The following is a 27,112-nucleotide window of genomic DNA, read 5'->3' as shown; positions in this document are numbered from 1 at the left end:
AAGTCCATCTGATGCACTGAACCAAGCAGGGAGAACCTCTGTCTTAATCGTTGCAGATCCTTGCTTACTTCCTGTATAATGAAGTAGGCTGAATCTGCAGAAGACAATCTTTTATAACAGTATTCCTCAAAAAGTAGTTGTGGAGGTGCACCTTAACTATGTCTTTGCAGACTTTTGCTTCAAGTGTAATTGATTAGTTTGAGGGTTTTAATTTTTTTTTTTTGTCTTTATGTATTGCAGCTGCTTTATTAGGTGTTTCTCTTGGAAATTATACGGGTCTTTGATTTCATAGGTTTTGAGGGTGGGTTTTCTTAATGATTAATTGGCACCTGTGGTAGAGTGACAATGAATGATAGTCTGACAACATTAAAAAGTATTAGCTAGAGAAGTATTAATCTTGCTTTTAAATTCAGTGGATTTTGTTGTGTGTCCACATACATGCTGAGGACGATTAATCGGTGGCAGTGGAGGGGAATAGACATTCTTGCTTGGACATTGACTAGTCTATATATATAATTTGTGATTTTTCTCTTTTAACTTGCAGATAAGCCTCTGAAGAAGCGAAAACAAGAAAACAAACCACAGGAGGCTGGAGGTGCTACTGGAGGAAATAGAGCAGCTTCTCAGGAGACAGGTTCTGCAGGAAACGGGGCAAGGCCAGCGTTGATGGTTAGTATTGATCTACAGCAAGCAGGAAGAGCGGACTCTCAGGCAACAGTAACTCAGGATTTGGACACCATCAAAAAACCTGAAGAAATTAAGCAGTATAATGATGGGTTTGTGTGTGTTCCCCAAGAAGACACTGTTGGAGTTCTTAAATTTAAACCTGAAAACCATCCTGATATTTTTAGGAAAAAGTCAGACTTTGAGGGTCAAAAGACGGATATTCATCAAAATGAAAACAGACAATTTCAGCAAAATGAGAGCAGACGGTTGGAAAGTAAACACAATGAGAACAAACAGTTGGAAGCTAAACATGAAAGCAAGCATGAAAGCAGACAAATGGAAGTGAAACAAAATGAGAACAGACAGACAGAATCAAAACAAAATGAGAGCAGGCAAATGGAGATGAAACAAAATGAGGGAAAACAAAATAATGGTAAACAGGAAATAAGGCAGAGGCCCGAAACGCCAAAACAGAGGAGTGAAGGCAGGCCCGAAACGCCAAAACAGAAGAGTGAAGGCAGGCCCGAAACGCCAAAACAGAAGAGCGAAGGCAGGCCCGAAACGCCAAAACATAGACATGATAATAGGAGGGACTCCAGTAAACCATTGTCAGATAAGAAAATTGAAATATCTAGGCATAAACTAGATGTGAAATCTGATCCTTCAAGGGTAAAACCTGAAGGTAGATCTGATCCAACAAAACAAAGGCCTGATGGGCGTTCAGCTCCTGATACACCAAGGCGTGACCATGATAGCCTTAAACAAAGATCTGAGGACAGGGGGGAGTCAGAGAGGTACAGAGGAGATCCATCCAAGATTAGGAGGCCTGAATATTTGAGATCCTCAAACAGAAATGAACATGATTCTAAGCATGGTATCAAATCTGATGTTTCAAAACCTGAAAAATTTGAAAGGAAACATAGGCATGAGTCTGGTGAATCAAGGGAAAGGTTTTCTTCTGGGGATCAGAAATCAAGACCTGACAGCCCTCGTATTAAACAGGAAGGTAAAGGAGATTCTAGTAAATCAAGACCTGATAAACCTGGTTTTAAATCACCCAACAGCAAGGATGAACGAAGGACAGATGGTAATAAGAGTAAAGTAGATAGTAATAAGGCACATGCTGACAATAAAGCAGAGTTTCCCAGTTATTTGTTGGGGGCAAGATCTGGTGCATTGAAACACTTTGTCATTCCAAAAATCAAGCGTGATAAAGATGGCAATGTTACACAGGAGTCAAGGAAAACTGAATTTAGAGGTGAACAGAAGGACAGAGTAGAGAAGATTGGGCTAGTTGAAGATCTAAATAAAGGAGCTAAGCCTGTAGTTGTGCTTCAAAAGCTTTCTTTGGATGATGTGCAGAAATTTATTAAGGATAGAGAAGATAAATCAAGGGGCTCTTGTTTTAAACCTAACAAGAACAAGTCATCCAAATCTAATAAAGGTAAGACTTTTTTTTTAATATTAATTGCATTATATTTTTTACACTCTTCTTCTTTTAGATTTGCTACTTCTGTGGTTAGAAATTAAATGCAAACATTTGATAATTAGTTTATATTCCTGCTTATGTGGTGATTTTGGGGAACAAAGTGAAACTTGTCTACAGGCTTGTCATTATTGGAACTCTTGCTATGATGTACCTGAAATGATTTATTTACTTCGGTGCTAGTACCTGATGTGGGAACACTTAAGTGGTCTTAAGCTGTACTTCAGCTGAATTAGTTTAATCTGGTAATTTATACAGTGAAATGTAACTGCTGTATGTATGATTTAAACTGATGTGTGTCTGTATAAGGGACTGGTACTACTGTAACTAAATTAGTGTAGCTGGAGTGTTGGGAAATATTTTGTATACAAGCCCTAAGATTCTTCTATATTTTTAATTGGAACTGAGATGGTGGTTTTCCAAGACATGTTTTGACATAATGCAGTTACAAAGTCCCATCTGCCTCTTTCACACTACAACTCTGTTGGGGAGCCTCCACACTTGAGGCTGTGTGACAACAAGCTTACAAAAAGGTTCTGCCTTTATAGGAGAATTCAGACATCGTTGTCTCTAGGGTCCATTGTAGGCAGAAAGAAGAAAGGAACTGATAAACAATTGGCTAGCATCTTCAAATTAGTAATATGGACAGGAAATAATTAAGAGTAGTTTGTAGGTTTCATATTTGGTTGATCGTCTCTTCTGCAGATGTAACACTTTTTTATAAGATTGCTTATATTGCTGTAATTTTGACTGTTTTGGTTTCAGACTGAACTAGATCATTTCACATTGTGAAATCAATGTTACTAACTGATCAGGGTTCCTTTCTTTTCTAGTTTTTAGCATTTAAATAATTTAAATTTCTTACATAGTTATGTTTATAGACTTGTCATGTCTCAAAATAGTCAAATCAAGTGGCAGAGGATTTCAGCTGTATGCAGGATGATTTATGAATGTGGTTCCAGGTATATCATGAATTCAAGATTAAAATGTTTTCTTACATAGTTGATTGGATAAGAAATTATGTAGAAATCATCTTTGTGAATGTATAACTATGCTTATGTGCACATGTACAGAGGTGATATCTGTATAATGGATTTGTTGAGCTGTGTCTGTTCTCTATTGACTAATCTGTTTGTATTAACTCTTAAAGACTTAATAATTCAGGATGTGTATTACTTATTTGTAAAATACTAGCCTCTTTGGTAAATATTTTCTCTTTATCCTGGAAATACGCACATTTCCCCTATCCCTTTTTGAGGTTCAGAACAGGCAGGATTTCCGTTTCTAAGAATAGGTATCTAGTTAGATATGAAACTATGACATCTTTGTTGTCAGTTTAGTTTAAGATTTCAGATAAAACTTTCATGTTCTTGATAGGAAATACTTGTGATGGAACTCAGCTCTAGTCTCAGAAGGATAGATTTTGAATTCATGCAATTCTATGTGCAGAAAATAGTAATTTTTAGAGCCCTCAGAGCCATGTACGGTGCATGTGTGCCTTCTAAATGTTTCTGAAGTACTTTTTTTGCAGTGTGTGGTTATTCATATGGAATGTTTTAGAAATGTATAATGATTGAAATGACACTTGTCTGATTGGGATGACTCTAGTAGCTGTGTCACACGTGAGCAACACATTAATTTTAACGTGAGGTTTATATCTTTTCTGCAATGTTTTTGTGTATTTTTGGTTTTCTGAAGTAATTATTTCTTACATACCCTCAAATAACTTTGGACATATTTTCCAGGGGAAGAAAATGTTTGAATCTGATACCAGTCTTTTTACTGTTGTATTCAGAATAAGGTTCTTAGAATGACACTAGAAATAGGTTTTGTGAAAAGAACAATGTTGTAACTATGTTTCTCTTACAAATCAAGTTTTGAGTGTTCAGCCAGGCAGATTTGGGAGAAAGTGTCTTTGAACTGCAGATTTTTCACCTGTATTTTTAGTTCTACATTTTTTTACCCATCCTGGTAACTTACTTCCTAGGATAAATTATGCTAAATTATTAGGTGAACTCCAATGTTTGAAAAGGTTAATAATTTATAAAGGTATCTCTTCATAAGCCAAAGTTTATTTGTCAACAAGTGACCGATATTGAAACTATTCATGCCATTGCCCCAATGTCATCACTGCAATTGAGAGAAAGAGTGACCACTGTTTTACTCTGTGCTGGTTTTAGTTATAAACATTTTAATACGCTAGGAAATGTAATTTTCATAAACTTTCTTTATTTAGTTCATCCTATATTTCTTAATAGATTGTAGCAAACCTTTTCTAGTGTTGCCTTTTAGCATCATTGTTTCACTTCTCACATCGCTCTTATTCCATGTAGCTTAGTATATTTTGCTTTATCTTTAATTCTTACTTCCTTGTATTTCTTGTCCTTTATTTTTGCTTTCTCATCCATCCTTCCACCAAGAAAATGTCTTCTCTTGGCTTTGCCACGTACAACATCACTGTGATTTATCTGAAATCCTGTTTAAAATAAGATTAGTTCATTTAGACAGTCATTCTGTCTTAAGGGACTGATGCCCATTCATTATAAAACTCGATAAAATTGACTTGTTTAATGCTAAAATTAATGCTTTGCAAACAGAAAGTTTAACAACTTTTCATGTTGTTTCTCTAAATTTTAAATTTGAAGATCATACCTTTATTGTGCATATGGATAAGCCTTTCATTGTACTGCAAAAAGACAAAGTAATGTTTTAATCAAATTTTATAGACAAGTTTGAAATTTTATTAAGTTATTATGTGAATGGGAGGGATAGCTGTAGTATGCAGCTGTTAATATTGAATCATCCCAACAGTCCCTTTTGGCATTTACAAGGAAGAAGCAACTTTTTTCTCTCCTGATCTTTGGGCATTTTTTTGAAAGATTAACTCTAGCTCAGAGGAAAGTCATGGAAATTTTTTTCATAGTATTTTTGTTAAGGGGACTTACGGTGAAATTTTGTAGCCTGTTCTGTCCAGGTCAGAATGAATTGTGACACTTTTTTTCTTCTCATTTTAACATCTGTGAATGCCTTTTATTCTGGTTTTAATGCAAATATATGTTGTTGAGAGATCCATGAAACTTTTCCCTTTGAGTTTGTGCCTGCAATGAGGAGGTCATGTTTGCTGTCCTTTCTTTTCAGAGCTTCAGCAAATACCTTCTCTGCTGCTTCTTAGAGCTATACCGATCAAATATTTTGGGATGGGAGCTGTTAACAGTTTCACAGTTACTGCATTCTGAACAAAACAAATTTGCCTTTGTTAAAGTATGAAACAGATATGAGTAATGAGAGAAACCATAACTGTCTGTGTACGGAGACATCTGAGTTGGTTCATAATACGTTTCAAGGATTGCCTTTCCAAAATAAGCACCATATATGTAATGCAAGTTTTAGTTCTAGGACAAATGAGTGCGTGTGTTTTAAGACTTGTGCAGAGACACCTTTTTGAGTCTTCTAGTCTACAGGATTTTGTTGTTTAAAAAAACCCAACAAATGTGATATGAATGCTACACCTTTGTTGAATAGATTGTTACAGGATTTCGTTATCTGTACAACACAGAACTTCAAACGCAGGTCTTTGTTGCTCGCTACAAGTCTTCCTAAATATACAGTGTCCTCTGCTGCCATGATCTGAAATTTGAGTGAAGATTTGCTATTTCTTCAGAGGTGCTACTCATACATATTCTTACAGTATCAGCTAAAAAATTTATTGCTTAATGGTCTTTCTGTCATAGAGTTAAAACAAAGCTTCTAGATTTTTCTGTGTTCTGTGCTTGAATGGTTTGTTGTGTGGTTTGGGATTTTTGTTTTGTTTTAATTCCAGGAGACTTTTTCAGAGCCTATAGTAACTGTGAGTTGTCATTTGTGTAACATAATGGTCCACCTTTGAATTCTAGCACTGCTGGAAATAGTCTCACTTGTGAAGCAGAGTAATCAATTAGGTACTCATCTTCTAGGTAGGAGTGACAAGAAAGGGAGTATTCCAGCATGAAAAGCTGTATGCAGAGTATGTTGGCTCAGTGAGCCAACTTGTGATGCCTCTCACAGACTTCTAGTTAGCACAGAAGAACTACTTACAAATACTTTCTAGTACAGCTGAAAACTGTGGACAAAAAGGGAGTATTGGTTTTAAACATTTGTTTAAATCCTTCCTGTATAGGACAGTTGGCAAACCTTTGAGAAAAGTGGCTTGTGGATATTAACACATCAAGCAAATTTTGGAATTCACTCAAATTTATTTCCAAAGTAACAATCTCTTGATGCTGAAACAGACACACTGTTGTACTCACTGAAATCAGCAGGGCAAGCAGCTGTGTTGCAAGGAAGTAACTGGAGTAAAAACGTATTTCCTTTGGAAAGGAAAAGGCTGTAACTCAGCTTGCTTACTGTAGATTGTGCTTTTGTAAAGGTTACCGTTGTGAAAGTCTGTAATTCCACAAATCTGAAATTTGAAATCATGTTCTTGGAGTTCCTGGTAGCAGCCACGTTTGCATGTGGGAAGGCCAGAGTAATAATCCACTAAGCATGTTGCATGTACATGCACTATCAGGTGGATCAAGCATGTCATAACTTTCTCTGAAGTTCTACAGAAAATTATGCCACATTCCAGAGGAAAAAAAGGATATCTTTTGTGGTTTACAGCAAGGAGTTTATAATGATTCTTCTCAATTGAAGTCTTTAAAGCTTCTCTTCAACTCAGAATTTAACTGGAATTCTAGGAAAAAAACCAATCACTTTCATAAGAATTCTACAATCTTCCTGGTTTTCCTCTTTTCTGAGATATTAGTGGCTACCTCTTTTCAGCTTAACTGGACTAGAAGAGCTAGCTGTCCATGTTGACACTAGAAGTATTTAAAGATACGTTGGATTTGCAGAGGATCCATTTTAATATGCACTTTGTACATTTAGCTCTGATTAATTTTTTCTCTCTTTTCTGATTGAAGAGGTTCACAGTTTGAAAAATACTCCAGGCATTGTTTAGTCAAAAGCCAAAACCAAACTATATATAACCCATTAAATCCAATAGGCTAGGAAGACCGTATTTCTCTAGGATGCTTTGCACCAGAATGGATCACTCCTACTTGCAGGGCTTTTTCAGGTATGGTATGTCCGTCCTGTCCCAAAAAGTATGTTGGACTTTGTATGGGCTTTGTACATACTCTCTGGGGCCTTCATTTCTGGTGCTGGTTTTTCAGAAGTAGGTGTTAGATGAACTTGTATCAGTAGACAACAGGGCTTCAGCTGTTGCACACTGGAGTCCTTTCTTGTGCTGATCTGTTACCAGTATAATAGGAGACATTTTCAGCACAGTGTTTTGCCTGGCAGCTGCTTTAATTATTTCCTACTTTAGTCTTTGCCATTAAGGTAAATATTCTGATTCTTGCTTTCATAGTTGTCCTTAAGTTCTCTCTGGGTAGTAAGAGCGAACTTTGCATGTTGCACATCTAGTTCTTAGCAGCAACAATAAACTTGACCAAACCCACTAGTTTCATTGTACCTTGTTTCATCTGAAATACGATGCTTTGTCTGTTTGCAGATTTAGGAGTACATTGTTTAATTACTTCATTTTTGAAAAATTACTTTGGCACATGTAATGGTAGAAATGTATTACCTAATTTGTCAGAGCAGTTTATTGAAAGTGTGAAATTGCCTTTGGTTCATGGACATGGATGCTTGATCGGATTGCTTTTACTTCTGGGACTAGCTAAGGCTATTTTGCATAAATAATTTTTGCAACAATGCATTGCAGTTTGTAATAATGTGGGCCAGCAATTTGTCTGACATAATTGCGATATGCAATGCAGACCTGCTCATGTGTCTTAAGTATCTAAATATGGTTATTGTTTCTTGGCTTGTGTGCAGGAATATGAGTTCAAAATTCTTGGTTTGAATTTTCTTCTAAACAAAGAGTAAATTTGGCAAACTAGAAATAGGGGAAAGCCTCACACTTGCTTCTGGTGAACTTTTCTGTGGCTCTACATTTTCAGCTATCTTAGATGACCAGTTTCATGTAAGAAAATCTAAACTGTTTACTTGAAATTTGGAATTTATTTTTGCTCCATGGAAACGTTACCAATGAACAGAAAAGGATGAGACCGTTTTTGTTCTTCAAATTACCAAACTGTTTCCATAAAATAAATATACGTACTGTTTAATTATCTTCTGAGCAACTTTCCTATAGTACTTTATATTAAAAACTAAAACATCAGCAATCTTTTGTTGTTTCTTATGTAATTTGTGCTTCGAAGAAGCAAGATGAGAGTAGCTTGATGTGATAAAGGCTGAGAATGTTTCTGTGATAGAGGGGGGAAAAGAGTAGATCTTTTGGATTTGCCTGTAGTCATAGATCAGATGTAAATCATGGCATTTGTTTTGCTTATTCTCTGCGAAGATCTTGATTTTGTTATATTGCTTAAATAGGAGTTTTTCTTTTATGAGAAGAAAAATTATATATAAGGTGTAATTTGATTTTATTTAATTAAGGTCTTTTTTCTTAGGTGAGGCCCCATGGCTCAGTTTTTAAATTAATCAAAATACATGGCTGGGAAAATGCATCAATCATAAATTTCAGATTCCAAACATTAATAGTAACAGAAAATTACATGCTGGGGTTTTTTGCGACTGTACAAAACAGCATAACTTTTTAATACAGTAAATTGAGTTGGCTTAAATTTCAGTGTGTATGTTCAAAAGCAATGACAGTGAAATCCAAAAGCAATCCTCTGAAACTGATTCATGAAAGTGAGGCATTTTGTGCAGCACTGCATTTATTTATTACCAATCTTGCTCCATTTTACTCTTGAGTACCGCTGTATTTTTTTGTGAAATATCTTGCAAAACTAGACTGCTCTAGCCCCCTTTTATTAATTTTTATAAAGAGAACAAGCCAGTGAATAGAAATAAGGAATAAAATAACTTGTTGCTGTAGTTGCCACAGCAATCAGATAGCTTGAAAAAATCATTGATGCTGATGTAATTGTGAGTTCTCTTGGCATCTTTGGAGGGTGCATGTTGGGTATATTCCCTGCTCTCTGTCTGCATCTTTGGAAATCTCTTCCCTCCATCAAAAAATGTTTCCTGCTTCTGAGAGTACTTTGTGCTATTGTAAAATCATTTTTGAATCTGTACTGCTTAGCCATGGGCAATGATGACCTCTACTGTATCATGGAATTATTCCATTGCTGTGTCCAGATTCTTCGCTGACCCACAGCCTGGCTGGGTTTCATATTTTTAAGGGCAGAGCTAAGGAGTCTGAACCTCCTCTTTTGTTTAGCCCAAGGCTGGGAGCCTTCCTTTTGCTGCCAGTATTGGAGCAGATGAGGAAAAACGATTTTGAAAGATGTTCAAGCAGGTTCTGTGGAATGACATAGGACATACTTCTTCCTAACACTACTTCTCTCCCTCCTGTCAAATTCATTGCAGCAGAAAATCCTGTGGGCTCAGCCCTCTGGGTCGTGGTTGAGGGCATCTCAGTCTCCCACCCTCTTTCTGGCATATGTGTGTGTGTGAGCTGAGCTCAGATGTGATCTCTTCATGGATGTAGTCAAAAGGTGAGGGTAAGGGGCTCAATAGAGGGTTATAGCCTGTTTATAGGACGTAGCTGTGTATCCTTGCATAAACTTTAACATAGAAAATGGGAGAGGAAAGAGGAAAGCTGCTGGAGTAAATGCACTACTTCTCAGATTATTTTCACTAGAATTCATTTGATGATGTGTTTTTCATCTGATGATATGGTATTGAGATAAAAGTGGAGCTTCTCTCTTATGAGCAGCTGTTACTTCCTCGTACCTTGAGTTTCTCTTTGAGAAAAGGATTGCGTTTTCCTTGTATTTCACCTTCTGTTCTTGAAACTCTCCAGGGCACAGGATTATTTGGAGGAGCGTGAAATTGGTGGGGAAGGGACTCTGATCACCAAGGACTCGGTGCTCCATATAAAGAATGTACTGGAGCATTTTAAGGGAGAGCGTGCTGGAAAGGATATAATTAAATTCACACACTGAGAAACAAAAATTTTCAGCATTAACCAGTAACCTGTTCAGCAGTCACAGGTAGTCTTGTGGCCTTTTGCACGAGTGCTATACTGTAATGGTACTTACCTATTTTAAAATTCTGTTTATTTTCCAAATATCTTTATAAAGTAGGGAAGTACTTTTATCTCCTCTTTTTTCCTTTTAGTTCTTTATCTAAAATAGATCCTACTCTGCATGAGTGGTCATAGTAGAATTAAGCTGTGGTCCTGTTCTGTTATAGTTACAATGACATGGCTATCCAACAAGGCAGCACTCTTGTTTAGAGTAAGGGCATATTTTGAAGGTTGAAGGTTGGTTGAGCTAAGAAACTGCTTTCCCTCCTTACATATATGTCTGACATAGGAGGTTTTGTAAGTAGTTATAATGGTGACCCAAAATTACTTGAGAAAGTTAGACAATAAACTGGTGGTACATAAGGGAGGAACATCCTCTATCAAGTGCTCAGAGAGGACATGTAAGGAAGGTGAGATTGGCCTCTGTGGAATAACAGCAAGACTGGATATACTAATCACCAGCAAAATCAGCAGCAGGTAATGACTTCTGTGGCAAAAAAACGAGCAAGAGGAGGAGAAAATTGAGCTGCAGTCTGACATTTTATTTTTAACGTCAAAATGAAGGTGCTTGCCAATTCGTTAGTGGAGAATTTCAGGAATGTAGGGAATGGTTAAACTTAAATTTCTAAATGCTGAGAAATGCAAAGTTAAGATTCATATCCTTACCCCAACAAGTGGCACCTCTTAGACCCTCGTGTGTTCTTTTATATAGTATTTTGATATTTGGAAAAAGTTGCATTGTAAAGTACAAGATATATAGAGAGATTACAAATATGAAATTGCATTAACTGCAGTTTTGCTTATTACAAACTGTTAGCACACAGAAATGGAAAAGACAATTATTATGGGAGGCTAATTTATGCAAAAGACTTCATTTACATAAACCTCAGTTTTGAAATTAACTTCAAGAGCAGTTTTTCTTCAAGCTTGTGTTCGTTTGCCACAATAGGTGTATGTGCAAACAGGCCATTTTGATGTCACAAGTATTTTAAAAGTAACCATATAAGCAAACTGATATGGATTGTTTCCACTGTATTAACCTTCTCTTAAAGTTATCAAAGTAGGAATTCAGGGTTTAGGTTTCTAAATGTATTTGAAAATTGATGGCTTGTTAGTTCATAGGAAATTGCACCAAAATGTAAATTATACATCTGTTTTCCATAGTTTGAAAAGCAAAGATAAGTCATTACTGAGAAGATAACAGAGTTTATTAGTGTTGGTTTTGATTTTATGGCAGGAACAGCCTCTCTTATCCTGGAAGGCTGACCTAAGGATCAACAAGCATCATCCCAGTTTCCATAGCTGCTTGTTTGAAGTTGTTATATCAAGCCAGATGAAACTAGTATGAACACACTGGTTGTTCTGTCAAAAAATAATTGTGCTGTTCGTACTGAATGGAATCAGTAAAAGTCCATAATGATGATACCTTTTTTTTAATGTTCATCCTCTCTTGAAGGCGTTTATCTGCCTGGATCAGGGAGATCTATCTGACTTGCAAATTCAAGGCAAAGTGATTTTGGATCCTTCTAAAGATTAGATATGCGTAAATATTAGCTAAAGTTAAAGTCTCTTCCACAAAGTTGAAACTACCCATCAAGTTATGAACAAAAGGTGATGCAGAACTTTGAATCAAATCTGTGCCTTTCTGTTGTTTTTTTAAGCCATATGTGAAGAGTGGAAAAACTACCTCCACTAGGTATTTGTAGAAATCTTTCTACTATGCATGGCAAAACCTTTTGAAAAGCTTCGCACATTAAAATAGAATTTGGGATGAGGTTTACAGACTTAATTCATTTTTAGCATCTCTGGCTAATCTTTAACTGTATCATATTTTTGTCAGGAATTGCTTGGTGAGAAAACAAATATCTTGATGATCAGTGTATATTCAGTAATAGCTGGAGATTCTTGAATACCTTCTCTAAGAAACCTTTTGATAATGGCAGTTGAACAAAACCAAGAACTTGTTCTTCCTCCAGCAATCAACTAGTATGTAAGTCAGGGACAGCATTGCATATGTTTGGAGAAGCACTGAAGAAGTGGCTGTTCATGTGTGCAGTTCTTTGGGATGAGTTGTTCTTACAGCTGTTCAGTGCCTTTCAGCTTCATTAATGTGAAGCTTGTTAGTTAGCATGCTGCTTTTACCAGTGAGACAAAGATTTCGTTGTGATGGTACTTCAGGGTTTTTTGTTTGTTTTCGTAGTTGCAGCAGCTTTGAGGATATGTGTAAGTGATGTCTGAAGAACATAGTTGCCTATAGCCCATTTCACACATGTTGTGTACATTGATGACGCATGTGGCAAAAAATGGAGTTATCCTGTTGATGAGGACAGTTCTTCAGAAAGCTGATTTGTTTGAGGCAACTTATGGAGTAGCGTTTTAGTAAAGTTACCTTCTCTTTAGCTATTTAAAAAAACATGCAAACTAAACACGGATGTAATTAAAGTGGAAACACAAAGTAGGTACCAGGTCTTAGCAAACTTACCAGAGAAATTGAAAAACTAAAGGTGATCATACATGCTTTTGTAGATACTTCAAAGAGGGTTTTGTTTTATATTTCTTTAGTGGTTTTTGAAAAGTATCCCACAAACTGAAAAGACATTAACATGGGTTTTATAACCAAATGTTTGTTGCCTTGTGACTGAATTCTTGTGGTGAACTGGATTCCCTTAAGTATTTTTCTACTACCCTAAACAAATAAACAGTACCTTCCTTATAACATATGGGCGTATAAAAGAAGGAATTTAGTAAGATGTTTCTAGTGAAGATTGGATTGCCCTGACTCAACATAAGTAATAGAGTAAAAGAAATATTAACAGGCTCTTGACTGGAGTCCAACAGTATTTAATATCCCTCGATTCCTTCAGAAAGGATGTGGAGTCCTTTTCCATGTGTGTGAAAGTTGTAGATCATCTCCTTTGTACTGCATGAGTAAAACTTTTTGTTTACAATCCTCAGCCACTAAGGAAACTGGGCATGTGGCACACTTGCTCCAGGGAACAGTGTGACAGAAACAAAAACTTTAAAGATCGCTTATAGAGAGCTTTACAGTTATTCTATTTATTCTCTTTTCTGCTGTTCCCGACTTGAATAAGGAAAGCTTTAAATATTCCCTAATAAAAGAAAAAAGGGTGAGCTTATACTGTCATCTGAAATATCTGTAACAGGAGTGAGTGCAGTTCAAGCATTAGTTGAGTTTAGCACTGGACACCATAGAAAACTTGGAGCTTTTGAGAAGGAAATAAAATTATTTTCCCAAATATTTAAAGTAGTCACGTTTTTATTTTTTCATCAATTTCTAATTAATACTGTGGTAATTGATTTGTTTTTAAAGATTGGGTATTGTTCTACCCAGGGGAAAAAATCAATAAAGAAAGCAAGGATAGATATTCCTAAGAGGTAGGAGAGTAGTAGCCTGTGATTTGTTTGTTCTTTGGGGGTTTAATGCAACTCTTTTTTCTTTACTTGTAGCTGGCTTTTGCAATGTCTTTGGCCAGATTTACTGTAGAGTTTACGCTATGTGTGTAGTCCCTCAGATTTTAAAGAGATTATCGACAGTGCATAAAATTGAGACTATGTGTTAGGAGAACTGGGATTTGAGGCCCGCTAGTGATTTCACCTGTGGAAATTGTCTTAAAACTTGTGTATGTGAATTTTCCTGTAGTCTGGGCCGGCTATAAGCTAAGTCTCTTCAGGCACTGTCATACAAAGTCATATAAAAAGACATGAACTATTAGTGTGGGGACACCACTGCTCAGGTGCATGGCTATGCAGCATCCAGAATAGACTTGGCCGTCATGCAGTCCAGCTGTTGGTACACACGGAGAAACTGATCTGTCCATGCTAGGATACTTCTCCCTATCTTCAATCAAGTGCCACAGCAACATGGTCAACCACACTGTGAAAATGTTTTCTAGCATTTTTGAAAGCAATATTGAGAATTTTGGTAACTTTGGCAGATGGCAATTATGTAAAGATAGCAAGTAAATAAAAATGACTACAGCATGGGGGAAGCAGGGACAACTTTCGCTATCAGTTTTACTTTACTTTTTTTTTACCTCAGTTCAAAAACCCTAATATTTTAAGTTATTTCTTTTTTTAAATGCACTTAAATGAAAACTTGCTGAACATACTTGGTAATTATAGAAAAATAATTTTCTGATCATTAGTTTCATTGCTTGTAGGCAATTTTTATGGATGTAGATATATGTGGAAAACCAGTAATATGGTTTCATGCTGGAATGACGGAAGACTGGAATGGAATGCTGGAAGACGGCCAGTCTTATGAGGATGTGGATGATAGGCAACCTATACCAGAGGTCTTACCATAGTCAGACAAGCCTTCCAGCCATACAGCAACCTTTTCCACAAGGAAGAAGAGAAGAGATAGTTGTTGGAGACTCACTTCTAAAGGGAACAGAGGGCCCAATATGTTGGGTTGACCCTCATCATAGAGAAGTCTGTAGTCTTCCAGGAGCCCGAATTAGGGATATCACTAGGAAATTCCCCAACCTAGTGTGGTCATCAGATTATTACCCATTCCAGGCATGAGGGGAGGAAGCTGCATGCCGTAGTCTGAGGGGGATGAAGAGAGACTTCAAGGCCTTGGGACAGTTGCTGAAAGTCTGGTGCACAAGTTATTTTCTCTTCCCTCCTTCCAGTTGCGGGTGATGATATTGGATGGAGTAGAAGGATGCAGTCTGTAAATGCCTGGCTCCGAGACTAGTGCTACAAACAGAGTTTTGGGTTCTTTGATCATGGCTGGTTTTATAAGACACCAGGCCTGATGGTAATACGTGGGAAGGGCTTATCTTGTAGAGGGAAAGGGATTCTAGGGCAACAATTAGCAGAGCTCATACATAGAGCTTTAAACTAGGTTTGAAGGGTGGTGGGTTGTAGCTGGGTTTGCACCAGTGGAGCAGTGTTCTAGTATTAATGAGGACCAGAAGGCCTCGCGTCCCCCTAGGGTGAAATCGGTGTGCTCAACTCCCTCCCTGAAATGCCTGTATACCAATGCATGCAGCATGGGGAATAAACAGGAGTAGGTAGAAATCCATGTGAGGTCAAGGCGCTATGATCTGGTGGCAATTACAGATGGGCCCAAGATAGTTTGTTTATATTCAAGGACCACTTTTTCCAAGCTCAAGATCAGAGCATCCCAGTGGGTAGGAAATCAAGAAAGGGAGCCAGGAGACCCACATGGTTAAAGAGGGAACTAATGGGCAAACTCAAGTGGAAGAAGAGATCATGGAAGGAGGGGGTGGCCACTTGGGAGGACTATAAGACTGTTGTCAGAGGATGTAGGGAGGCAACTAGGAAAGCTAAGGCCTCCTTGGAGTTAAGCCCTGAAAGGGAGGTCAAGGACAGCAGAATGGGCTTCTTCAAATACATTGCAGACAAAAGTAACACCAGAGGCAGTGTAGGCCCAATGTTGAATGAGGCAGGTGCCCTGGTGACAGAGGATACAAAGAAGGTGGAGACGCCTGAGGCTCTAGAGGAAGTCAGGATAAAGGACGACTTTGATGAGGACTGGGTTAGGGCTCAATTAAGCAATCTGGACATATATAAATCCATGGGCCCTGATGGGATGGACCCATGGGTACTGAGGGAGCTGGTGGAAGTCATTGCTAGGCCAGTCTCCATCATCTTGGGTAAGTTGTAGTGAACAGGTGAGGTGCTTGAGGACTGGAGGAAAGCAAATGTCACTCCAGTCTTCAAAAAGGGCAAGGAGGACCCAGGTGACTGCAAACCGGTCAGCCTCACTTCCATCTCTGGAAAGGTGATTGAACAACTTATCCTCGGTGCTGTCTCTAGGCATATCAAGGATAAGAGGGTCATGAGGAACAGTCAACACGGTATTACCAAGGAGAAGTCGTGTTTCACCAACCTGATAGTCTTTTATGAAGATGTAACCAGGGTGGACAGATGATGGTAGTGCAGTGAATGTGGTTTGTCTTGATTTCAGTAAAGCATTTGACACCGTCTCCCACAGCATCCTCACAGCTAAACTGAGGAAGTGTGGTCTGGGTGATCGGGTAGTGAGGTGGATTGTGAATTGGTTGAAGGAAAGAAATCAGAGAGTTGTGGTCAATGGGACAGAGTCTAGTTGGAGCCTGTGTCTAGTGGGGTCCTGCAGGGGTGGGTATTGGGACCAGTAGTATTGAATATATTCATCAATGACCTGGACGAGCACATTGTCAGCAAGTTTGCTGATGACACGAAACTGGGAGGAGTGGCTGACACACCAGAAGGCTGTGCTGCCATTCAGTGAGACCTGGACAGGCTGGAGAGCTGAGCGGGGAGAAATTTAATGAACTACACCAATGGCAAATGTAGAGTCATGCCTCTGGGAAAGAACAACCCCATGCACCAGTATAAGCTGGGGACTGAGCTGTTAGAGAGCAGTGCAGGGGAAAGGGACCTGGGGGTCCTGGTGGACAGCAGGGTGGCCATGAGCCAGCAAGGTGCCCTCGTGGCCAAGAAGGCCAGTGGCTTCCTGGGGTGTATTAGAAGGGGTGTGGTCAGTAGGTCGAGAGAGGTTCTCCTGCCCCTCTGCTCTGCCCTGGTGAGACCGCACCTGGAATAGTGTGTGCAGTTCTGGGCCCCTCAGGTCAAGAAGGACAAGGAACTGCTTGAGAGAGTCCAGCGCAGAGCCACAAAGGTGATGAAGGGGGTGGAACGTCTCCCTTCTGATGAAAGGCTGAGGGAGCTGGGGCTCTTCAGCTTGGGGAAGAGGAGACTGAGGGGTGACCTCGTTCATGTTTAGAAATATGTAAAGGGCGAGTGGCAGGGGGATGGAGCTGGGCTCTTCTCGGTGATGTCCAATGTCAGGACAAGGGGCAACGGGTGCAAGCTGGAGCATAGGAAACATAAGGAAAAACTTTTTCACTGTGAGGGTGACAGAGCCCTGGAACAGGCTGCCCAGGGAGGTTGTGGAGTCTCCTTCTCTAGACACATTCAAAACCCACCTGAATGCTTTCCTGTGTGATCTACTCTAGGTGGTCCTGCTCTGGCTAGATGGTCTTTCGAGGTCCCTTCCAATTCCTAACATTCTGTGATTCTGTGTAATATGTGAGACTTTATAAAAATTTTGTTGCTTGAGACTATTTTCTCATATTAAGGCTGTTCTAATTCCAGTTAAAGTTGTTTAAAGAGGGAAAGAAAAACAGAAAAAGAGTAATCATGGATTAGAAGATAGGATATTAGTGTAAAAGTCGAAATACATTTCAGAATGTTACGTTAGTGATACAGTGAATGCAATTAAAAAGTGAATTGTCATCCAGAAGCTGTTTTTTTGGAGGGGGCGTGGTGTGTGTGTGTGTATAGTAATTGGCAGGTGCCTCTCTAAATAACATAGTATGCCTTTTGGAAGGAGAGAGAGACGCTTATGACAAAGATTTTTTTTCTTCTGTTGTTGGAAAAAGGTTAACAGTTTAGTTCAATAATCTTCAAATTTGTGCAATAAGTTCTTTAATAAATAAAGATAAGACATCAGATAAACAGAACCCCAAGAAATACTTTTGAAGTAATTTGTTTTTCTTGTGTCTGTTGCAAAAATTTTGACTGCAGATCTCCTTCATTCTACTGTGTATGGGTCTAGTCATCGTTTCAGAATGCGGTGAGAATGGTGTGATGTTGTCTACCTGTTTACCTCTGTGGAAAAGAAACTTTATGTGGTCCAGCTAGCTGTCTGTCTATATTAAATAAAAATCTTTCTACTTCATTTATAAGAAAATAAAGCAAAAATTTGTGTTGCATTATAAAACTACTAGGAGGAGGTAAGAAAAAAATCTGAGGCAGAGGTTGGGTTGTCAATGATTTGGCCTATATTTAAGGATAAGACACCAGAGGTTCTACGACAGATTGTCCCTGCTTACTGGAGAAAGGAAGATTACTAAATAGTACGAATAAGAATAAACAGAACCGTTAATGAGGCACAAAGAATCCTTAATATACGTGTACTGTTAGCAAGCCTGTTGAATTCCAAGGATGAACTCAAATAAGACTAAATTTTGTGGAATTAAAGCAGGGATATCTTTTTACAAAGGAAATTCAATTATTTGAATTTTGTTTATATTTATATGCCTGACAACATATTTTACTGAAGCAGATATGTATGCGGTTTATTATGTTAATTTCTAAATGTAGCGTGAACGAGTGCAACTTTAAAAAGGGCTATCAAATACATCCATAACCGTAACTGTGATATTATCAGTGGATATACTGTAAGCGGTTCCTGACAAAGGACTGTAGTGTTGGGCCCTTATTTTCATCTTCAGGTTCACATTTGCTCTTCTTACTCTCCATTAATAGGTAGCATAGATCAGTCAGTGTTAAAGGAGTTGCCTCCTGAGCTCCTGGCAGAAATTGAATCCACCATGCCACTTTGTGAACGTGTGAAAATGAACAAGCGCAAACGTAGCACAGTTAATGAGAAACCAAAATATGCTGAAATCAGTTCTGACGAAGACAATGACAGTGAAGAAGCTTTTGAATGTAAGTAGTACATTGGTACATTATTCTGTTCCTACTGCTAAAGAAAGCTAATATTTTGCTTTTATGAAAAGATAACACTTTTTTTAAAGTCGGCTACCCTAAACATATGAAAACAAGTTTGCTATCATGACAGCTAGTTGGCCAAGAACCCTTTTTTTCTTTAACAAAAAAATTTACTTAATTTCAATTTGTCACTCAAGATGAAAAGCAGCTAGTTGTTAAATTTCTTTTCCTGGGAAGCCGCTGTCTAGATTTTTTCTGTTTTCAGTTGTACTATGAAATGTTTTTAGCCAATCAGATTTAGGAAGATATCCTCTCAAGCAGCACAGAAAACTTGCATACAAAGGTATGCGAAGGAAAAATTCCTTTAAATAAATTTTAAATTATTCTTAGTTTTATTGATAAGAAAAGTGAAACATGCCCTCTTGTATTTTTCTGAGATGATAAATTGAGAGTCTTACTTCCCAGAAGTTTCTTAAAAATTTCTTCTATTATTTCTCTGGCATATTGATTGAAAAACTGGAGTTGCTTTTGATGGGTTCTCAAAATAGCATTAGCTGATAATACTGTTCTCTCTTCCTTGGAAATCAGTTAATTCAAGGAATTTTGTAGTTAGAATTTTGCTGTGCAGTTGTGCACTCGGGTAAAGTTCCTAAGTCTCAAAACATCGCTATATGCCTCTAAATTAGGAAGGGATTTCCTACTGGCTAATAAGAGTATGGGTAGTTTGTCTCTATGGTAGTTCTGTTAGGCAATAGTGAAAAGAAACTATTAAACCAGGGTAAATCACTTCAGTCTGAGTTAACATGTTAGCTGTGTTACATGCAGGGCTACAGGAGGCCTGTTGCTGTTACCCTGAGAAGGCATCTTGCTTATGATTTTTTCCCAGGTTTAGACTCTTTCTACTTCAGATTATATGAACATCTTACTGAACTTTTGTCAAACACAATGTTTTGCTTATTAGCCTTTCTTAGGTTCCAAGAGATTTGTTTGTTCTGCTTTTTAATATGTTTCAAGTTCTTGTCCGACAGATACACAGTGCTTGTCCACACATACATGTAAAAATTATTATAGTGGTACCTCTGATCTTTATCAAAGAAGCAGAAAAGAATGTAGTTTTGTTTGTTTGTTTTACTTTTCATTATAACTGAATAATGCTGCTTTGAGTGTGAGTATGAGATCTTGAGGTAATTTGTAACCAGTATTGATTATGGCAAAGGATTAATGATAATTTGCTTCATTCAGGATTCTGTAGTCTCTGTTTTCCATATATCACCTGTTTATGATGTTAGTAATCTGGAACAGTGAATTAAAAAAATAAATAAATAAAGCAAAATTATTTAAGTTGGTTGGGAATGGAGAGAATTGTCAAGAATTTCAGATACCATAATCTACCTATTAGCCACAGTGGCTGTTGAAATTCTTAGATACAAAGTAAAGCAAATTAAGGAAAACTTTCACAGTAATTATATGCTTTAAGAGATTCAAGGTTCATTGTATCCACTCAAGAGATCTGGCCATCACTCTAAACAATTCAGTGACGACATGTGGTTTAAAAATAAATTATTATATTTCTCAAAGGATATTGTAGAACCGAATTGAATGAAAGTGAGACAAAACGATCAAGAGAATGAAAGATTGTGACAAGTACACAGAACAGATTTGTATTGTTACAAATATGTATTTCAGAGTTCTTTTGGTTGTCTAGAATTGAACTTTAAGAAACATGAAATAGTGATTGTTATGAAGAAGAGAAATTTCTTTGAATATCTCATGACAAGGGACATTCCATTAAATTGAGAAAATAAAAAATTAAGTCATTCTCATACAGTAAGTGCTACATTTGCTGTTGCATAATTGTTTGGCAGAATTCAGAAGGAAATTAGGTATTTATATTTGGAATAGTCTTTATTTATGTATAAAATCAACAATAACTCTCAAAATGTTATCAATACTTAAGTTTTAAGTCAATTTTATCTACTTCAAAATAAATTTTGTAGAGCAATGGTTGTGAATAGCTGTTCATTTTATTTGCCTTGCAAGGCCAGCACAACCGTAACACATTCTGTTTTGTCATGTCAATTTAAAATTCTGCTGGAAAGCAGTATTGGAAGTTACTTTTCTCATGGAGATGCAGCTGGGGTCAGAATTCATCCTACAGAGCTTAAACTGATACTGTGATGATTCTTAAACTGTGGAGACAGATACCATCTGCCTCCACAAAGTACTATCTCATAGGCAAAAGAGAATCAGTTAAGATGTGTAAAGCCTTTTCCCATAAAAGATTTATTTTGTTCTCCCATATGCTCGCTCCAGGTATCCAGGCTGGCCCTCTATTTCTTCAACTGCAGTTAACTCAACCATTTTAGATGGTGGTAGTAACTCAGACATCGTGAACATGACTGTACTGCCTCCAGAAGCCAGTCTGATCCAGAAGCAGTACAGCTCAAAGCCTGAACTGAACCTTAAAGACTTGGACCACCAAGTGGGAGCCCTCTAGGATGCAATGCAGAGCATTAGTATCACCTTGGGTGTAATGTTTTTTTTCTTGATTCTGAGAGTGGGCTGACTATTGACTATATCCTGATACCAGGTGTGACTATGTCCTGGTATGTTTCCTATGCTTCTCAATAAACTGGGGCTGTGGGAAGAACTTGTCCGTTTGGTTCCAGTTCTATATAAACGCTTGGAGACATTTTGTTCAAAACCAACCCTATATACAGTCATGCCTTTCTAAACTTTAGGAGACTGGTAGAGACACACATAGATGTCAGGGCTGTTATATGCAGGTTCACAAATACATGTTTTGGAGCTGTTTTGATCTTCACAGCACAGTCTGTGTTAGCTCTTTGCTAGCCCAGTTATCCTGTTACATTAGATAATAGAGAGTTGGCTTTAATAACCTTCTGTGGTACCAACTTGCTGCCTGGCCCAGAATTGTGACTCCAGCTTTCTCCTTTACACTGAATTTTCTGCAATATATATCAAGACAAAATTTTAGTTGTCTTGGCAAAACAGAGTATCTTTAAGCAACTAGATTGCAAGTCTCATTGGAACTTGCAGTGTTAGATGGGCAAAACCAGCACTGAATTGGAATATAGATACTCGGTAATAGTCACAATTTAGACACCTGAAGAAGTTATCTCAATGTTCTCTTATGAAAGGATGAAATTTGTCTTAATTTGTTCCACTTCCCTTATTTTGTTTAAAAGGACAAATGCCCTGTAAATTTGTATTTTTAAATGCTTGCTGGTGTGTTTGCCGGTTTCAGGCACAGTTTTCATGTAATTCAAAAGAAATCCTTAGAATAATGCCGTAGCAGAATGTTACATAATATTTTTGGAGTGTTCACGTTTTACAGAACAGCTATACAATAGTGTTTAACTTGCAAATCATAGAATCATTTATGTTGGAAAAGACATTTAAGATGATCAAGTCCAACTGTAAACCTAAGACCAAAGTCCACCACTAAGCCATGTCCCTAAGTGCCACATCTACACGTCTTTAAATATTAAAAAATGTTTAATTTTGAGCTATTAAAAGAAGATTTTTTTTTTGTACTTAAAATGCATTTCACTTCTAGCTTCTCGTAAAAGGCATAAAAAGGATAGAGATGAAGCTTGGGAGTATGAAGAACATGACAGAAGAAGTTCTGGTGACCACAGGAGAAGTGGTCATTACCATGAAGGAAGGAGGACTTCTGGTAGTGGCCGTTACCGTAACCGCAGTCCTGATGACTCTGATATGGATGATTATTCTTCTCCCCCTAGCCTCAGTGAGGGTAACCAATCATTTCAAAAATCTAATTTTATTCCATAAAACTAGTGCATTTTAACAGATATGTTAAACATTTTAAAATAAACATCTTTACATGCAGTACTGAATACAAGTGCAAGAAATTAAGTAATTCTTTATGTAATTTCTGGGAAAGTGTTTCACTCTATATTCTCTTAATTAGTAGCTAGAAAAATGAAGAAAAAAGAAAAACAAAAGAAGAGGAAAGCTTATGAACCTAAACTAACACCTGAAGGTAATTTCATAAGATTTTTTTTTTCTACAGTTTGTATTTTCTTTTTTGTATATAAAATAATTATTTATAAATTTGTTTTTTTCACCAGAAATGATGGATTCTTCAACTTTCAAAAGGTTTACTGCTTCAATAGAGAATATCTTGGAAAATTTGGAAGACATGGATTTTACAGCTTTTGGTAATATGTCAGAAATTTTCAAAATGCTTTCACCAATTAGGAACACAAGAAACAGCAAAAAACTTGTCTCAGTATTCTCAGCCTTCTTTCTTGATGATTTGATTGCCTGTGGTACATTCTAGGGCATGCTGCATTTATATGGCTTCCACCTTGAGTTGGTGGCCTTTACCTTTATGACTAAGACACAGTGTATCCCCACGTACTTACTTTCGTATGTGTTTTTCGTCTGTTGCCCTTCCCCAGATTTGAACTTTCGAATTAGGACTACGATCATTTTAAGATTCATTTTGCTGAAATGATGGCACAAGAGCTGCAATAAATGGGGTTTGCTATATTAAAAATTTTTAAATTTTATGACTTTCAGAAATGGACGCTTCATGTTAGGCTCTTAAATGATATTTCAGAAGTAGTCATATTTAACAAGAAGTCATTGTTTCAACACAACCAAAAGTTGTCGTCATCAATCTTCATTAGATGGAACTGTTAGATGCTAACTATTTGGAAAATCAGTTCTTCAGTTGGCTTTTTCATATTGGATGTAAAATTCTTATTTCCTTGAAGTCTAATTAGAAATAGGATTGTTAATCTATTATTTTTTTTTTTAAGGTGACGATGATGAGATTCCACAGGAATTGCTACTGGGAAAACATCAGCTTAATGAATTGGGTAGCGAATCTGCAAAAATCAAGGCAATGGGCATTATGGACAAGGTACATCTTCACAGTCTTTAACTGATTTTTGAATGTACAGTTTTGATAAACACAGAAAATCTTGTCCCCTGTAATAACGTTCCACCCTCTTCAGGTGTGCATGTGACAGATACTGTGAAGAGTTGTACTTCTGCTGACTTAGCTGAAGTACTTAAAAAGTTACCATATCTTAAGTGTTACTGTCTCTGAAGCTGAGACGTTTTTGTTGAATGGTCCTTCTCTGTGGCGATGCTGATCGTATGCCAATATGTAATACCCGTGCCTGCGCAGTAAAATAAAAAATAATTGATCTGCTTTCACACAAGCACATCAACCTGTAGGCTTTGCTCCTTACAGCTGGTGTTGAGCAACTGCAGTAAATCAGAATCTGCTGCCAAAAAAAAAAAAAAAAAAAATCCACCCTTTCTGATACATGCCATCAGTTCAGTGTAAAGGTATGATATTCAGCCAGCATCACACTGAATTGCCTGCTTCCTCCATCCCTCCAAAAAGGCCTTTCAAACTTAGAAGATTTAACACCCTGGGTGATAATAAGATTCATTTTCTGTAGACTGCATATTATAGTTTCTTTACCATACTCTTCCTGACTTCAAGGGAGCTTATTGTTGGTGCAAACTGTTGGTAACGTACCTCTAAAAACAACGTTGTTCTTTTCCTTATCTTCCTGGGTTGGCTTTGGGCAGTCTTGCGTTAAACTGTTATGCTGCCTGCTCATGACCACTTGCTATGTTTATGAAGTGTCTGTGAAGCCACTTATTATATAATGAAAGTCACTATGAAGGGTTTTCTTTAGTCCAAGATTTATATATTCTTCCTGGACTTTTCTTCAATCTCCCTACCTTCCTTTGTAGCATGTTGTCAGCCTGAGTGTTTCTCTTTCCTGATAGTTATTAGCCTCAAACACTTTTCCCTATTTTTCACACATACATACATATATGTATCCATAAAATCAGAATTTTGTTGCTTCTAAAGGTGAGTGCCAACAGTATCTGGATGAGTGAAACTGACTTTCCTGGAGTTTAGCATATTCTACAAATTATTTAATCGTAATTCTGTAGTAGATCACTAAGTGAGTTTGAGTTACCATTTTCAACATGCTACTTCTTCAAAGTTAACACTAATATTAAGAATACATTTCCTTTTTATTAGCACTCTGATATAGTATCAGGGAATTTTATTTCTGCTTGTTCATGGAATTTGGGGGTTCTCCTAATAAAGCACTAAACCGTCAGTTAGAATTTGTGATTGATACTTGGATTTGGTAAATTTCAGTTTCTAGAAGCAAAAGTAAGGACAGATATGCAATTCTAAATTTATTTCTATGGATTTTGCCAGTTGAAAATGCAGTTTGATTGCAATCTTAGAATATTTCACCTAGTTCAGTCTCATTATCAGCATTCTCAATCATGCTGACCACAGAAGTCAAGTTCTGATCCTTATCTGAAATTGCTTACAATTTAAGTGTTTCAAGTTATATAACAAGTTCCATCCTTCATCCATGGACATGTTTTTCAGCAATTGGGAAGCCTTTAGTTCCTGCAGTTGTTTGATGTGTTTCTTTTCTTGCTTTAGCTTTCAACAGACAAAATAGTAAAAGTCCTGAATATTTTAGAGAAGAATATTCAAGATGGATCAAAGCTTTCTACGTTACTTAACCATGTGAGTTTCAAATTACATCATTTCACAACATTGTGTAGAATAGAGTTTCTTCACTTGAGTCCTATTTAGTGATAGTTTGAAATACTCTGTGTGTGAAAGGATTTCTGATATAATATGTTGGTGAATGAGACTGCCAAATTTTAAGATTTGCGGTAAAATTCAATTTATTATATTTTTTCAGTACTAAACATGTTTTACTATAGTACTGGTAACTAACAAGTGCATTGGGAGTAACTGAGTTTTCTTTTGTTTCAATTTTAAATATTACAGTTTCATCCCAGAATATTCGTGGTAACTGGTGTAATTTGCATCACTGTACATTTCTTTGCTACCGGTCTGTAAAACATCCCTTACACAATGAAAGAAATACTGCAGCTTTCATGTAGACCGTATTCTTCTCCTGAGCATTAAGAAAGGAGGAAGAGCTTTGTTTAGGTGTGTTCTTATGCTGCAAAGTTAAAGTTGTCAACGTAAACAAAAATAAAAGGAAGTTCAAGATGTTAGGGTATTTTTCCTGATATGTCTAAAACTACATGGGGATTTTGAGTTTTTATGAGGTTGAGGTTGATATGTGATACTTCATGTTTCATGTATCTCTTTATTTCTACACTTTCTAGTCAAAACAGTATTCTAGCAAGAATAGAGTTCTTGAGTTTTATGGAAAAAAAACCCACCTTGATCTTCAGAAATAGACTGTAATTATTTATATGGGAAAAGAAGAATTTGAACTTGCAAGTGAAAACCAGGGACACATTATTTGTTCCTAAATATTTTCATCTGGATAGCTTGTAGGGTTTTCAAAGTTTCAGTATACAATTCTCAATGTCTTTAGCAATATGAAAAATAAGTCAAAAGAAGGTGCTCTACTTCATGGTGATTAAATCTTTATGCTAATTCTTTTAAAGTGATGCTTTTCTTTTAGCTTTTTGTAGTAAAACTCAAGATTATTAAGCAGTTAATTAAATTGTCCAATGATTGTGATTCAGAGAGAAAACTTCAATTAAAAAAAGAACCAATCTTGAGCCAAACAAGTTTTAGATTTTTCTTAAAACCTATTAACCGTGATTCAAATCATTATGGCAAAGAAAGCCCCTGCTAAAAGGATTAAGCTTACTTCTTTTACAGTGCAGTGAAGATATCCTACCTCCATCTCAAGATGTTTTCCAGAGGCAGAGTGCACCTGCATATTCATTTTATTTCCAAAGTTAATGAGAAGAAAAAAAGAGGAAATCTTTAAAACTACTTAGGGTTTTTTTAAGCCTCATTTGTGTAAGGAACAAGTGACTTGAAGCCATTCTATGCGAGAAATTTAGGCAGGGATCTCCTGATTTGCAGATTTCTGTTGATTTCACAAATATATATATCATATATATATAATCCACTGTGATAGTTTTAGATTCTCTTACCCCAAAGCAAAAAAGTTGATGTGGTTTCACCAACCCTTTATTTCTACAAGGAAAGGCAGCAGTCTTGAACTATGGTGTCATACAGGCAGGAAAGATTCTTTTTCTCTGTAGACTGTACTCGGTACACTGTAGTAGTGCTTCTCTGTACCGGAGAAGCTATGAAAAATTGTTTTGCCATAAATACTGTTATTACAATATTTAAGTAGTGCTGGGTGGTCATAATTATGTATGTTTGTTTTAGTAACTTGTACAAACACAGAAACACAGAGATTCTGTACCCTGTGCTAAATCTAAATGGACGTATTTGATAAGACGTGTTTTAAAGCCATTGATAATAGACGGGTTCGTCTATAAAGCAGAAAAACTCAAGTACTCATGAGCTTCGTGTGACTTGTAACAGTCTT

General features: G+C 37.0%; 1 protein-coding gene across 5 annotated transcripts in view; it reads left to right on the top strand.

Annotated features, from left to right (window-relative positions):
- The window catches only part of NIPBL (NIPBL cohesin loading factor), a 107,636-nt gene that overhangs the window by 39,359 nt on the left and 41,165 nt on the right, over positions 1-27,112 (top strand). For 2 of the 5 annotated variants that reach the window (XM_086479909.1, XM_086479908.1), the window contains exons 9-16: positions 545-1,121; positions 1,155-2,110; positions 18,543-18,725; positions 22,309-22,506; positions 22,684-22,755; positions 22,844-22,933; positions 23,540-23,643; positions 25,216-25,302. In XM_086479909.1, the coding sequence (XP_086336035.1) occupies positions 545-1,121; positions 1,155-2,110; positions 18,543-18,725; positions 22,309-22,506; positions 22,684-22,755; positions 22,844-22,933; positions 23,540-23,643; positions 25,216-25,302 (2,267 nt within the window). Of the gene's footprint in view, positions 1-544; positions 2,111-18,542; positions 18,726-22,308; positions 22,507-22,683; positions 22,756-22,843; positions 22,934-23,539; positions 23,644-25,215; positions 25,303-27,112 lie in introns of all 5 variants that reach the window. The other 3 variants (XM_086479906.1, XM_086479907.1, XM_086479911.1) reach the window with 2 other exon arrangements.

The sequence above is a fragment of the Leptosomus discolor genome, chromosome Z (genome assembly GCF_034619465.1).
Source record: "Leptosomus discolor isolate bLepDis1 chromosome Z, bLepDis1.hap2, whole genome shotgun sequence".
NCBI classification, from domain to species: Eukaryota; Metazoa; Chordata; class Aves; order Leptosomiformes; family Leptosomidae; genus Leptosomus; species Leptosomus discolor.
Note: the sequence above shows the minus strand (reverse complement) of the source record. Positions and strands in the feature narration are given on the sequence as shown.